This window comes from Calypte anna, chromosome 33 (genome assembly GCF_003957555.1).
Source record: "Calypte anna isolate BGI_N300 chromosome 33, bCalAnn1_v1.p, whole genome shotgun sequence".
Taxonomy (NCBI): domain Eukaryota; kingdom Metazoa; phylum Chordata; class Aves; order Apodiformes; family Trochilidae; genus Calypte; species Calypte anna.
The window spans coordinates 1,760,088-1,774,821 of NC_044275.1; the positions used below are offsets into that span (position 1 = coordinate 1,760,088).

The 14,734-nt window shown below is 52.5% G+C and overlaps 1 protein-coding gene across 1 annotated transcript; it reads right to left on the reverse strand.

Annotated features, from left to right (window-relative positions):
• Positions 1 to 637: 637 nt before the first annotated feature.
• TFCP2 (transcription factor CP2) lies at positions 638 to 14,231 on the reverse strand. The gene is given in 18 exon segments (XM_030468074.1): positions 638 to 1,956; positions 2,102 to 2,153; positions 2,707 to 2,849; positions 3,927 to 4,010; positions 4,013 to 4,032; positions 4,845 to 4,935; positions 5,530 to 5,608; positions 5,610 to 5,624; positions 6,084 to 6,132; positions 6,704 to 6,792; positions 7,334 to 7,444; positions 8,416 to 8,568; positions 9,093 to 9,167; positions 9,170 to 9,201; positions 9,385 to 9,490; positions 9,889 to 9,965; positions 10,514 to 10,665; positions 13,865 to 14,231. Coding segments are annotated over 18 exon segments (1,488 nt in total). The 5' UTR covers positions 13,987 to 14,231; the 3' UTR covers positions 638 to 1,918.
• Positions 14,232 to 14,734: the final 503 nt, after the last annotated feature.

Here is a 14,734-nt window from a genome sequence, read left to right on the forward strand (position 1 = left end):
GCCAAACAAGGCCCATCACAGAGGGAGAAGCAAGCAAAATTATTTTTTTAAAATTCCTTCTCTTGGCATCTTTTCCCCAAAACCAATTTCTAAGGCTTTGGTGGCTGAGGGCAGGACCTGCAACAGCTTGAGGTGTGCTCACATCTCAGGTCCAGCACCAGAGAAGAATCTGTCTCATCCCCCAGCAAGGAGAAAAAGCAGCTTCCTCCTCCTCCTCCCTGCTGGAATCACAGCCAGAGGCTTTGGCCTCCCCAGATCCCCTCTGTGCCCACATGGAAAATCTGGGATACCAAAATCTGGGATGCCAAGCCCTGTTCCCAGCATTAACCTCTCCAGTTCCTCACCAACCCTGCTGCTACCCAGCCCAAAATGCAGCTGAAAAGCAATATGGGGAGCAGTTGCCCCATGTCCTGCCTCTGTTGTGGGGTAAGGGTGCCCTGAGCACTCAGACAGGATGGAGATGGGAGTTGGGGGGCACTGAGGGGGCCCCTTTGCACCAGGAGAGAGCCACAGGCAGCAGCTGGGGGAGCTCAGCCAGTGGTAGGTGGAGGATTGGAAGGTTTGGCCAGGACTGCACCAGCTCTGCTGTGTTGTGCATCCTGACTGCATCTCCATGAAGACAAGAGGTGGCCAAGGAAAATGGGGACAGGATTTTTTATGGGTTCTGCAGCCAGAAGAGGAGCTGTCAGGTAGTGGCAGGATGGGGCTGTTGGGATTTTCACACCCAGCAGTGCCCCCTCTGACCCCACCAGCCCTCCCCAGCCTGAGCTGCCTTGGGCTGGGTCTTGTCACAGCCTGTTATAAAAATAAAACCTGCTTTAATTGTGTTTTTTCCCCATTTTTCAGCTCCAAATGTCCTTGGGGAGTGCTGATGGTGAGAGGGTGGTGTTACCCCAAGCATCTCAGTCTCTGCTGGAGGATTTTAGGGATAGGGAATTGGATTTTCCACCACACCAGGGAGAATCCTTCACTCCAGAGACTTCACTGCTGGCCTGGAAAGCTCCACAGAGGAGTTTTTGTCACCCTCAAATCCAGCAGCTCTCAATAACCTCTTGATTTGCTCAGTGGACACAAAGCTGCCCCATGGTGTAGGGGGAGAAAACAAGGGCAGCAGGTAACTACTGCCCCAAATTCTGAGCAGAGTTGTCTTTTTTTTTTTTTGTTTTCTCCCTAAAATATGCAGAAAAGAATCCCCCAGACCAACCTAGGCAGCTATTCCTTTATCCAGCTCCACTCCACACTCTGATCCAGCCTTGTCCAACTAAACTTGTATAAAAAAAAATCCTTCCAGCCTTCCACTGGGGAGGGAAGGAGGCACCACAGCCCCCCCTGCACACACACACTGCTTTTTTTTTGTGGGTGGAGAGGAGAAAACCAAAGTCATTTCCTTTGTCTAACAGATGTGCTGCAATATGAAATGGAAGCTTAATAAAATCTTTGCAGAAAACCCCTCTCAGCCCTGCCCTGCCACTCCAGCAGCACAGAGCACAGGGGCTCAGAGACTCAACATGCCCAGAGGCCACTTGGCTTTTGCTGGGCCAGTCTGATTTATCTTTTTTTGCCAGTCCACAAGAGCCAGGGGAGCTGATGCCTCTCAGACAAGCAGAGCACATCTGCCATGGAAAAAGCCCTAAGCAGGGCTGGGGGTCCCAGTGGCAAATTTCTCCTCAAGAGCACCAGGAGCTGATAACTTCAGGCTCAGAGCTCCAGCAATTAAGCAGCATTTTAGCCTCAAAGGCCTTTTAGATGCCATCAGAGCAAGGAGATTCCCCTGCAGGAAAGAGCTGAGTGTACCCCAGTCCTGGGTCTCTCCAGAGGGTGCCAAGGAGTTTCCAGATCTCTGCTTGTGTCCTCGTGCTGAAGTGATGGATCTGCAGGTGTGGTGAGAGCATCATGGGCACTCCTCATCCCTCTGCTCCTATTTTAAGATGATGTGGTAGCTGTCATTGGTTTCAGCTGCAAAAGAAGCAAAGCTCATGAGACACCCACAAGAAATGGAAAAAATCCATGAAGGAATCTCCTGGGAGGAGTGGATCTGACACAAGAGCTCCCCCAAAAAGTTGGGAAGAGAAACACAAGAGAGAGCTGGGCAAGTTCTCACCTTTCATGGTGTCCAGAACGAAACAGGATTCATCTTGGAAGTTCTGTATCATCTGAAAGAAGGCACAGGAGACAGCTCAGGCCAAGGCTGCATTTAAATACAAAACCTTTGTGTTCTGCCAGATTTAGGGCACTGAAAAGCCTAGAAGCTGCTCGGGCAGGAGCTTAGTGCTCTGGGAGGGAGGAAAGGCACCAGCCATAAATATTTATTCCTTCCTCCAGCTCCCTAGAACAGGAGGTCCAAATCAGCAAGCTGAGAGAGGGATTCTGGGATGCAGGTCTGAAAGAAAAGTCCTCCCACAGCAATTCCCATCCCTGTTTTCCTAGAAGAAACCCAAGCATGCAGGAGGGTGAGCAGACAGCTCCAGGAGAGCTGTTCACACCTGATGAACCTCATGGGCTGTGCCCAGTAGCACAACAGCATCCCCAGGCACAAACATCCAGGGCTCTGCAGGCTTCAGTTATTAACTCTGAGCCTTTGGAAACCAGATGTGACTGAGATGGATCCTTCCCAAAGAGGAACCCATTCCCAAGGGTCCTGCACAGCACAGCCAGCCACAAACCAGCACAGAAACTGGAAAGGAAGGAGCACGTCGAGGCTGTTACCTCATCACTGATCAGCACGTGGATCCCTGTTGGACCTTGCTTGTAAATCTGGCTGATCTGTTGGGAGGAGATGCTGAAGAGCTGGGCCAGCTTTTCTGTCAGTTCCAGTGCTGTCAATTCCTCCAGATAAATTGCATGGTACACTGGGGGAGAGCAGAGCTGTCAGAGTGCCCACCAAGTGTCCCTGGCTGCAGGGACACCTCAGGCAGTGCCACACAGGGAGCAGCTGCTCTGAGGAGCACCCAAGATGCTGCTCCCTGCCCAGAAAGTTACTCAGCACATCCCATCTATCCAGCAGGGGAAATTCCTATTTCTGCTGTGTCCAACTCATGCAGCTGCCACCTTTCCAAGCTGCTCCATCCCCATCCCTGCAGTGTTTCCAGTGTCTGCTCTTGCTGCATGGCTGCAGTGTGTCCTGAGCTACAGCAGCTCCACAGTAACTTGGCAGCCATCAGCATCCTGCAGTGCTTCTTCTGGACAGTTTCTTTAGGAAAATCCTTATTCTATTTCAACTAGCAAGTATTTTGCACCAATCCTGGTGGTTTTCAACCCCAGCAGGGTGGAAGTGCTGCTCCCCCCCCTGTTCACCCACTCCTGTGTGGCACATCCTGGGGGGAGCCAGAGGATCTGAAGTGGAGCAGGGCAAGGAAAGGACAAGCTGGCTGCTTTGGCACTTGCTGCTCCAATCAGGGAGGCAGATAAATGAGTGCCTGGCTGCTCCCCAAATGTAGGTCACTTGTTGTCTGGGCAATGCTGGATTTCTCACAAGAGTTCCCATTTGTCAGCTCAGAGTCAGCAACGTGCTTGACAGTCAGATTCTACAGCCACCCATTTGGTGAAAAATCATCTGGAAAAAATAATTTGGACCAGGAGAAAAGGTTTGCTGACATATTTTAGGCCCCTTACCAAAGGCAAGCACAGCTCCTGGGGTTGTGTATGAGGTCAGAAGTGACTTCACACGTGAGCTCACTGCCTGCTCACAGTGAGATGGGAACACCAGCATCCTACCAGTCTGAAAACAAAAGCCACGTGGCCCTTTGAGGTGACACAAGAAGCCCTGGCTGTGACAGGGACCTTTTTGCCAGCCCCAAACCTGGGGGGGGCAGTGGTGTGGGGATCAGACACAACTGGTACTGACTGGGAACACCTTCCACCACATTTCTCTTTGCTCAACTGTTGTTTTCCCCCCCTCACCCTCAGCCAGGTTTTGAAAGCCTTACCAAAAAAAGTGCTGGTTACTGTGTCCACATCCTCCTGTTTCTGCTGGAGGTCCCTCAGCTGCTGGGATTCCTGACACACATAATGGTCAGTCTGGGCCTCACCATCCTGTGGAGAGAGCAGGGAGTGAACACCACAGGGTTTGCTCACAGAAACCTCCAGATCCTGACACTTTGCTCTTCCCTCTCCAGCATCCTCAGAAGGAAAAGAGATCAAGGAACTCATTGAAAGCAAAACCATCATGCTCATCCCCACCTCACTGACAAAACGAAGGTTTTGTGAGAAGGGGAGGAAGAAGTTGGCATGGGAACACAGTGCCAGCCAGCTACCAAGCAGCTCAATTTGATGGTTCACTCCCAAGGATTGAGCAGCCACAATTCAGACTGAGCTCTGCCACTAACACACACACTCTCCTCCTCCTCTTCCTCCTCCTCCTCCAGGTCTCATTTTGCAGTCTGAAAGCTGGCAGCATTCTCCCCAGCACCATGCTTCCCTGCCTTTTCTCAAGCCATCCAAGGCAAGACATGAAGGGTGGAATGTTTCCCACCCACACAGCTCCTGCTGACCCACAGCAGACACCTGAGCTGATGCCCCCCAGACTTTCCCTCCAGGACACAGCCTGCCCTGTGCCTTCTGAAATGCTCAGTCCCTGCTTCCTCAGGGGAACATGAAAAAGAATTTTTCCTTTCTGGGAAGATAAATCCACTGAGAGGCAGCTCAGAGGATGAACAAAACAAGTCCTGTGCTGGCAGGACTTTCTGGCTGGTGACTTGGTTCTCTGACACCCAAAGATAAGATAATTTCCAACACTTTCTCACTCACTTGGGGTTTTTTCTTGTTTGGCAAGAGCCAAACAAAAAGGTGAAACCCAACACAATTTACCTGCCAGGCACAAATCAGCTTTTCAGCAAATAACTCACCTTCCTTTTAATGCATTGAAGAGCCGAATGCCATCTGCAGGGCCACAGATCTGGATAACATCTTCTCTGGTCAGCTTCAGTAAATCTGCACCTAAAATGTTAAAAATCAAAAGCAGAGAAAGTCAGAGGACTGGTTGGGCACCAGTGCTACCGTGCCAGCTACCTCTCCTCCTGCTCCCAGAGCTCAGCATGTTCCCAGACTGGCTTCTGCCTCCTGCTAACAACCTCCCACTGCTGCCCCCAGAAGGATGCCCACAAATTATTTTTTTTCCAGACTGGTTTTGGAGGAGTGTTTTGGTACAACCCTGCATCCTGTATTACCACTCACAGCAGCTATCCAGCACCTTGGATAACAAAGGCTGCATCACCAGGGAAGGAGAGGAAAATCAAGGCCAAACATTGCTTTTTCCACACAGTGCTCTCCCCTGGGTCAGCATTTGCTTAGCTTGTTTTAAGGCTGAAGGGTGGTGGGAGCTCTTGGAGGTGAAACCACCCCAATGCCCTCAATTTCACCAGCTGAGAGCTGAGAAGCACAGAAAGCAGCTTTTCAGGGAGCCATTTTATTGTGTTACAAGAAAAAAACATTTCTTTTTAGGACAGGAACAAGAAGATGGCCTCAGGAGCAAGAGGAGGAAAAGAGACAGGCCAGATAAGGGTCAGACAGGGAAGGAATGTCCCAACCTACCTGAAAAATTCCTGAAAAGCCGAGAAAAAGTGGAGAAACGGTTTCGGTGGAGCCACTGCTGAGCCTCCTGGGGTGTGCTGGGTGGGCAAGAGGTTCTGCAATGTTGGAAAAGAAGGGTCACAGCCTCTGAGGTGATGTGGAACATTTCCACTGAGGAGTGAGCACAGGTTAGCTCCATCAGTGCTTATAATCACACACAAGGAAGGCTGCAGCCTGGACAGGTTTTTGATTTAAAAGGCTTCAGAGGGACAGAGAAAGTGGAAGAAAGCAAAGGGGAAAGCACAGAGAAGATCAAGGCAATAAGTAAAGATCACAGAGAGCTACAAGAAGCTTCCTCACTGCTCCACATCACTGGGCTGGACATTTTTCACCCCATCACCTCTCCGAGTGAAAAAAAAAAAATTAGTAACTGCCCCAAGCTGTCAAACTAGAAGAGTCTCTTCCCCAGCAAACTACAGCCACCCACAAAACTGTCCCCACTCCATCCCCAAACCCCATTTTCCAACCTGTGCCCTCATCCTTACCACAAGCATAAGCTCTGAGGTGTGACTTACATCTGTGATCGGAGGGGGTGGCTCAGGCTGATGGTTTGGAGAGCCATTGCTAGGATGGGAACAAGAGCACATGAGGAGGATGAGGATGGGAACATGAGGCCAGCACAGCTCTTCCCCTTCCAACACACAATCCCAGCAGGCAGCAACCACCCCCTCCAAAATTTCCCCACCAAAACCCAGGGACAGTCAGCTAGGTGGCTGCAGGAGCACAACCATCACTGGGGCAATGCTGGGGGAGAACAAAACCAGCTTCTGTTGGAGAAGGAACATGATGGGTGTCCTGGTTTGGGCCAGGATAAAGGTGATTTTCTGTCTTGTACTTTTGCTTTCCTCTAAGTCTCTTTTAAGTAGAGAAAGGCAGAGCAGAGCAGGGGGGAAGCTGCTGCTGCTCAGATGCACTTGGGCTCCTTGTGCTGAGTTCTGCTGCAAGCCAGGAGGTGCCAGGGTTCAGCATCAAGGGCTCTAATTTTATTTTTCCCCACTCTTCGGCTGCCTCCCACTTCCCTGTACACTTTGTAGCACACTTCCTCTCACTCTCAGTCACTGCCAGCTCAACACACACTGATCTCTTGTGGGGAGGGGGTGCATAGAAAGCCAGCCAGCCCCTATCCCAAACTTACCCTTCCCCAATGGAAAAGCTGCTGTGGGAACTGTTGAAGCCAGGAGATGGAGAGTTATTGACGTATGTAATCTCTGGCCAGGGAGAGCACTAAAGGAAAAAACTCAGGAAAGTCACAGGAATGCTCTGAGTGCTCCAGGCAGTGCAGGTGAAGAGCAACTTGCTGACCAAAAACTATGAAACAGAACTGAAGCAGGAGATTCTAGAAGAAGCCATGCCAGTTCATCACAGTCACTGAGCTCAGCTCTAGCCATTCTTCATCTTAAAAGGCCAAAAGTCACAAAATTTAAACACAGTGGGATGTGGTATCTGAGCTTTGGCACCAGTCAGGGCACCTCTGTGCAGAGCCAGGCAGTGGGCAGAGCCCAAACTGGGCACTGAGGAGCATCCCCCAGTTCAGCCAGTATAGGACAAGGGCTCCCTCCCCAGGCCTGTTCAGCACCAACCCCCCAGACAATCACATTTTAATTAACTGACACTTCCCACTAGAACAAGGAGGAAATTAGAGGGTTTTCTGCTGTCTCAGTGGCCTGGTGCCACATGGGCCAAACAAAGCTTGCAGGGCAAGGTAAAAATCTTTTTTAGATCATCTTTTAGAGCAGAGAAAAAAAAAAATATCAGGGCACTGCACCTCGGTGAGGATGGTGGTTTCATAGGAAGGTTGGTATTTCTCTTTCTCATGAGGTGTTCTCTTCTCCATCTTTTCCCTGTCTGTCTTCTGCTTCCGATCAGCTCCTTTGGGCTGGAAAGCAGAAAATCCTGTGAGAACAGCAGCATGGAAAGGTGGCAGCAAATAGCTGGGGAGATGTGCAAGAAATGCAAGAACCAACAAAGCTGACTCAATCTTCCATTCACTCCTTGTTTCTTGGCAGAGGCAAAAAGGAAGAGAGCTGGGATGGTCTGTACAGCAATTAATTACAGTGACAACATCTCTTCTGCACCAACCTGCTCTCCCCATGCCCCTAAAATGTGGCCCAGAACATCTGAACAAGGAAGTGAAATATTATTTAGAAGAAACTTCTGACAGCCTATGTTGTCTCTAAAGGGACAAAGGATCTGAGCTGCATCTTCATCAATGACCCTGAAAGTGGCATTTGGGAGGCACAAACTGCACCAGAAAACAAGAGCTCAGTAGTGTCCTTGCCTCTGCCACAGCCTTGGAAAACCTGTGTGTGCTTACTCATTGTCACACTCTGTCTGCTGCTTCCAGCTGGAGCAGCTCTGCTCTGAAGCTGAGAGCTGGGATTTTTCAGCCAGTTTCAGGGAGACCTTAGAGCACCTTTCAGTGCCTGAAGGGGCTCCAGGAAAGCTGGGGACTAACTTTGGACAAGGGGATGGAGTGATGGGATGAGGCTTTAAACTGGATATCAGAAAGAATTTTTTTTCTGGGAGAGTGTTGAGAGCCTGGCCCAGGTTGCCCCATCCCTAGCAGCACTGAAGGCCACGTTGGATGGGGCTTGGAGCATCCTGGTCTAGTGGGAGATGTCCCTGCCCATGGCAGGAGGCTGGGACTAGAGGAGCTTTAAGGTTCCTTCCAACCCAAACCATTTGTTGACAGAGAGGAACCAGGGAGCAAGTGGCAATGCAAGGCCAGGAGGATGGAGAGTCCTTTTTGCTGGCAAGGTCAGCCACATCCTTCCATCCATGATGTTCCCTGGGGCTGTTTCCTAGCAGGGAAACAAAGTTTTCTGAGCCATCAATGAGTTCAGGTACCTTGAAGACCTTGATCTGGCAGCTGGCAGAGTGCAGGTGCTCTGTGTACTCCCCATTTTCATTCTCCTTGAATGTATCTATCTGGACACGGAAGGGAACCCCCTTCTCTCCCCCATGCTTCCTCATGGTGAACTCTGTGCTGATACAGTGAACCTGAGGAAGGGAAGAGGTCCTGACATCAGGAATTCTGCCATGTCTGACTGACCACAAACCTCCTGGGAGCCAGGAGAGTGCTCAGTTAAAGGGGAGCAAAACACAGAGCTGCAAAAGGAGCACAGAAAGTACCCTCAGTGCTGAGGAGTGAAGGGGAGGCCACAGCAGAGCTGGAGCCACTTTCCTCCAAGTTTTGCAACCTCTTAACATTACCCACAGGCTGCAACCTGTGACCCTGGGCAGGAAGGCCAGACTTCCAAAAGGTAATTTAGCCAACTGGTGAGATGTGGAAAAGCATCAAAGTGAGATGGAAACCACGAGAAAAATGTTTAAAACAACTTATTGGTGGTCAGCTGTGCCTGTGGAGCAGCAGCTGCTGCTCTCTTGCCTTGCGTGGGGCAGGAGGTGGGGGATATTTCAGCATCTGGCTGCTATTGCAGTGCTCCAAGTTTAAAGAAAGTGTCTTCTTCCCCCTTGGAAAACTGATTTTCTTCCCTAGGAGGAGTTTTCCCACTTGTCTTTACCTGAATAAACACAGAAGTCCTCTTTGAAGGATCCCATAGGAACTCCACTGTGTTGAGCTGGGTTGGGTTTTGCTCTAGGGTCCAATGATGCCCACAGACATTGGGATATCTGTAGGGATACAGATGGAGAAGCAGCTGTGGTTTGGAGAAGATTCCCAGGGAACACATGAAAGAACCAAACCCCTCTCTCCAAGTGCAGAATCACCACCAGACTTTGTCCCTTAATGCCCCAGGGGACAGGTTCAGGCTCCCACATGTCCTCCAGCCCCAGAGTGCTGCCATGGGGACTCACCTATGTCCAGGATCCTGTCCCCAGGCCTGTTCCACCTCCAGCCCTCCAGCTGCTGATGCTCTGTGTACTGCAGCCGCCGGTCGTGGAACACCACCCGGAATATGCTCTGGAGAGAGAAATGACACCTGCCTAGGGATTCCCAGGAAACATGGCAGTTTTCAGGATATGAGGCATCTCCCAGAGGAAGAAGAGGGACCTGAAAGCTTCCTGGAGAAGCCAAAGCAGTGCAAAAAAGTCCAGAGGGACCCTGGGAACAGAAGGACAGTGGCTGCAGCTGATCCCTCCCGAGGAAGGATTGCAATCACCTCTTGGCTTGACCCCAGGTCCCATGGGACTGGTTAGACCCTCCCAGCCAGGACTGGACCCTCCCTGCCAGGGTCTCATCAAGGGAAGAGAAAAGGGAAGGGAAATAATCCCTTGCCAAAGCAGAGCTGTCCCACACATGCTTCATGAAGGCTGCTGCAGGGATGGAGGATAAGACCTCACTCACTGCTCTCTGCTTACCTTTACCAGTTTCCCATTAATCTCTGGCAGCTCCCCAATTTTCCTGTTGTCCAGCATCCGGATTTCATAGGACTGTCCTGGGGAAAAAGGCACCTCCTGGTTAGCTGGGCTTCCCTGCTGCCTCTCCTTTAGCATTTTGACATCTTTTTCTGCCACACTGGACTTCATCTTCTTGCCATGTTTTAGTGAGGGCACAAGGACAAGCCATGACAGCCACAACTGATAACCCTTCCAGGAACTGCTTTCCAGGAATTACCCTTATTAATTCCAGACCAGGAATGGGGAACAAATCGATTACACAAACTCCACCCTCAAAGATCACCAACCCTGATCTTCCAGTTCTACTTGAAAGCAGTGGGTACAGCTTGGACCCAGCAAACACACTCCACAGAGCACCCCAGCACCTTATATCACACAGAATTTAATTAGGTTAAATCCTACAGGTGATTCACACCAGTCCTGGATGCAGAGGCCCAGAAAGTGGCACTTGGATAGGAGCAATCTCAGCTTTACTGTCGTGGCACTTCCCATTCCCAAGGGGAAATTTCCAAAGGCAGAATTTTATTTTTTTAGGGTGTTTACAGAAGAAACCCATGGCCCACAGAGGGCACGGGGCTTCTCTAACCTTGGTTGAGATAGGTGAGTGTTTCATCATGGAGCTTGACAGCAGGGGAGGTGGCAGCACACAGCACATACTGGAAAGGCAGAATTTTGTTCTCGTTTTCAGGAGGCAAACTTGACTCTTCCTGCTTGAAGATGGGCAGGGCAAGGACATCACTGTGAAGAGATTTGTGAGACAGATTCACTTCAGCTCTGGCTCCACAGAAATGATGAATTTGTATTTAGTTCCTCCTCCACCTAGGAAGAGCTTTCATAGAATGGTTTGGGTTGGAAGGGACCTTAAAGATCATCAAAGGGAAGGGACATTTTCCACAAGACTACACAAAGCCTCAACCATCCTGGGCTTGAACACCTCCAGAGAGGCAGTATCACCAACCCCCCTAGGCAACCCCATGGTGGATAATTTCTTCCTGATATCTACCTTAACCATTACCCCATTTCTCTCTGCCACTTCTCTCTGGGGTGAAAAGCTCCACCCCAGCTTTCCTGGACTGGAAAGCCTCCCTGGAGCCTTCTCTTCTCCAGGCTGAATAACCCTCAACTCTCTCAGCCTGTCTTCATAGCAGCCCTTTGATTATCTTTGTGGCCCTTTGAGGATTTTTTTTGTTAAAAATCCCCACATGCCCAGACATCTTGCTGCAGAGCTGCAAAGGACCATTAAAGCAGCCTGAGAAGGGGGCCTGGCACCTGCTCTTTTTTCCAACTTATCTTCCCTCTCCACCCCAAACCACACATCTTCACTTGCCTCCAAAGCTAAGAGACAAGAATCTGTGCTTCAGACTGAAGTGCAGCTCCTCCAGCACCACTTGTGCCTCAGGGCAGAGCTGCTGCCAAGGTAGATGCTGCAGAACAGCACTCCTGTCATGCTGAGAAACCCTCATCCTTATTGTCACCCCCACAGCAAACCAGCCTCTGACCCTTTCCTGCTCCACACAGAGTGCCCAGGAGTTCATTTACCCTCCAGGAGAGGCCTGGCAGGAATTTGAAATCTTGCTTGGGTGAAGATTGCTCATTTTTTGTCATTGCCTCCTCTGTGCTTATAAAACCTGACCCACAACCCATGCCCCAGTGAAGGGGGTGTCAGACAGAGCAGAGGCACCAGGGCACATGGGACAGGGGGGACACAAGGTCAGAGCACCAAACCCTCCCTCCCACAGCCAAAAGCTGCTGCACAAACACATCAGCACCTTGGGGGAGCAAATCCTGCAGGTGCTAACATGGAAAAAGTCCTTCTGGCCAAGGCAGCAGGAGGTGGACCCCCAGCTTTCCCCCAGCTCATCAACAACCCCCAGACCAAGCCCTTTTTATGCTGGGCACCACACACCCTGCCAGCCCTGCCCCAAACACAGAGCCTGGGGGGTCCCTGGGGCTCAGAAAACAGATGGCACAGCCCACACCATGGCACATGGGAGAAACCAGACCCAGGTTTCTGAAACAACTGCAGGCACCCTTCCCATCTGATGCCAAAAGCCCCCATGAGTCCTGCCCAGCTCTTAATGCCAGAAGGAACCAGCAGGATGGTTTCACCACAAACTACAAACCTGCAGCAGCCCAAGCCCTTCCTGGCTGTCAGGTTAGAGGATGTGGGTCCTACAGGAGCTCCACACCATGCCCCAAGGCAGCACAGAGCTGCTCCAGTTGGCAGAATCTCAGGCTCATCCTCCTCTGGGTGCTGTCACACCACTCTGGGCACTGGTTGAGAAATGCTGCCAGCTTCTCCCAGGAGAAAAATGTCTCCAGGTGCTTATAACTGTGCAAAACCCACAGTTTCCAATCTCCTTTGACCACAGACACCTCTTCATAGGCAAAAAGCCATGTGGCAGCAAGAGCTTGCTGAATAATGTTAAAGAATATCAGGAATACCCCTGAGGGTATGGGCATGCAGGTAATAAAAACTGTTTGAGAAGCTCTCAGCAGTTGTTCTGAGCCATAACAATGGCCAAGAGCAATCACTCCATAGCACATAACCAGAACATCCTCCCACCCACCCATCCAGCCCAGCAGGGACCAGAGCAAAAGCAGAAGCTGGGCAAAGATGCCTGAGCACAGAGTTGAGTGAAGCACTGCAGATCTGCTGCCATCCCACTGCCCCCAGGTGACACGGGGACAGAGCTGCTTGGGACCCTCTGAAGGGCAGGAGTGATTAGGAAGCCCTGATGAAAAATCCAGTTGTCTTTCTCTCCTCATACAGCCTTTGGATGCCCAAAGGAATGAAAGGAAGGAGTAGTTAAATCAGCTTTTTTTTTTCTAGTTGAACATTAAGAGCTATTCCCAAGGAAAACTGGACTTACCTGGTCACATACCAGCTCCCACCCTAACAGAGCTCCAACTCTGTGATCTCAAGAGGCCAAATATTCACCTTTGCTCCAGCACTGTGCAAGTAACACCCATCACTGGTGCCCAAAACCCAGCAGGGCAGCCCCTCCCCACCTAAACCCTGACTTACGAGACATCAGACAGAGCCCTGTGGATGATCCTAACCTTGGACCAAGGCAAAGATTGCCACGATGGAGCCAATTAATCAAGGATGGTGGTGGGGAAACACCTGGCTGTGCACAGACCCATGGGGCATCTCCCATGTTCTTTCCAACTCCTCATCCCCAAGCTCAACTCATGGAGCCAGACATGAGGTGCTACTGGGTATGGACAGGCTGAGAAGTTGGATGCTTCTGCCAGGATTGGGAAAACAATCCTGAGAGAAACAATCCTGTTTTACCAAGAGAGGTAAAACAACCTGGGACCCATCTCCAGAGCACAGGCCAGGGATTTGGATGATGTGGTTTGAGCATCTGATGCTCCAAGGTCCTGATCCCCATCACTGCACTTGTGTGGGGGGGTGTTTGACCCTGGGGGAATCCTCCTCCTCCTCCTCTCCTTTGCTCTTGGTTTAGCTCAGTCAGGAGGAAAGGGCTGGGCTGACCCCAAAATACGCCAGCATTCCTCTGGGAGGGTAATTTTTTAGGGCAAAGTACTGCTCCTGTAGAAAACCAAAGCAAAGGGCCACGGGCTATACACAACAGCAGGAGAAACGTGGGACTAACACCGGATATTTTGAGGACTGGATATTTTTGACAGCTTGAGGCCATCAGAAGGCTAAAACCAGTGCAGGGGCTGCGCTGCCACCCACCCTCCACCGAACCCCTAAACCCACGAGCAGCACCCGCGGGCTCTTTGCCACCACTGCTCCATCCCCTGCCCCCGAGGGCACGACCCAGGCTGGGTGCCGGAGCCCAGCACCCAGTTCCCTGCCCAGCAGACCCGGCCCCCACGCATCATTTCCCGGCTCCATCGCCCCCTCCCCACCCCCTCGCCCCAGGACGGACCCTCCCGGGTGTCCGCCGCCTCCCCCACCTACCTCATGCTGTAGGCCCCCGCTCCCAGCTCCTGCCCGATGCCCGAAAGGCTGGCGTCGAAGTCCTGCACCAGTCCGGACTCGATCACCTCGTCGGCCAGCGGCAGCTTCAGCGCCCAGGCCATGCTCCCCCGGCGGGACGGGCCCGCAGGCCCCGGGGAGGGAAGCAGCGGCGGCTCCGAGCCCCCCGCTCCGCCGCGTTACCCCGAGGGCACCGAGCCCCCCAGCCCAACCTCTGGAGCGCCCCTCTCCTGGAGACCCCTCCGGACCCACAGTCACCCGCCGACCCCTTCCTTCTAAGGGGCCACCCCGATCACCTCAAGTCCTACAAGACGCCCCCGACAGCGCCTCAGCCCCACGGCCACCCCTCTGCCCCTCGGCCAGGGACTGCAGCTCCGGGGACCTCAAACCCTGCTGACCCCCAGGACCGGCTACACCCCCAAGACCCCCCAGGTCCTACAGCCCCCCCAAGCCCTAGAGCCCCTCTAAGGGGCGGCCCCCCCCATGGGGAACCCCCAAAGCCGCGCGCTGTCCCCTGTCCCCCGCTGCCCAAAGCCCCGACCCCGCCTCGCCCGCTCCCGCTCCCGCCCCGCCAAGGACCCCCGACCCGCGGCCCCCGCAAGATGGAGGCGGCGGCACCGCGGACCTCGCAGCCCCGCCCCGCCGCGCGCCGCCGGGTGACGCGCGCCCGGCCGTAGCCAATGAGAAGCCTCGCACCGCGCCTGCCGCGCGGCCATTGGCTGGCGGGAGGGACGCGGGAGGCGCGGCGCGGAGGAGGCTCCGGAGGTCGCGGGTTCGAGTCCCGGCCCCGCCACATCCGTGCGCTGAGCTGCGCGGACCTCAGCCGGCAGCTTCGGGGTTTTTCTTTCTCGT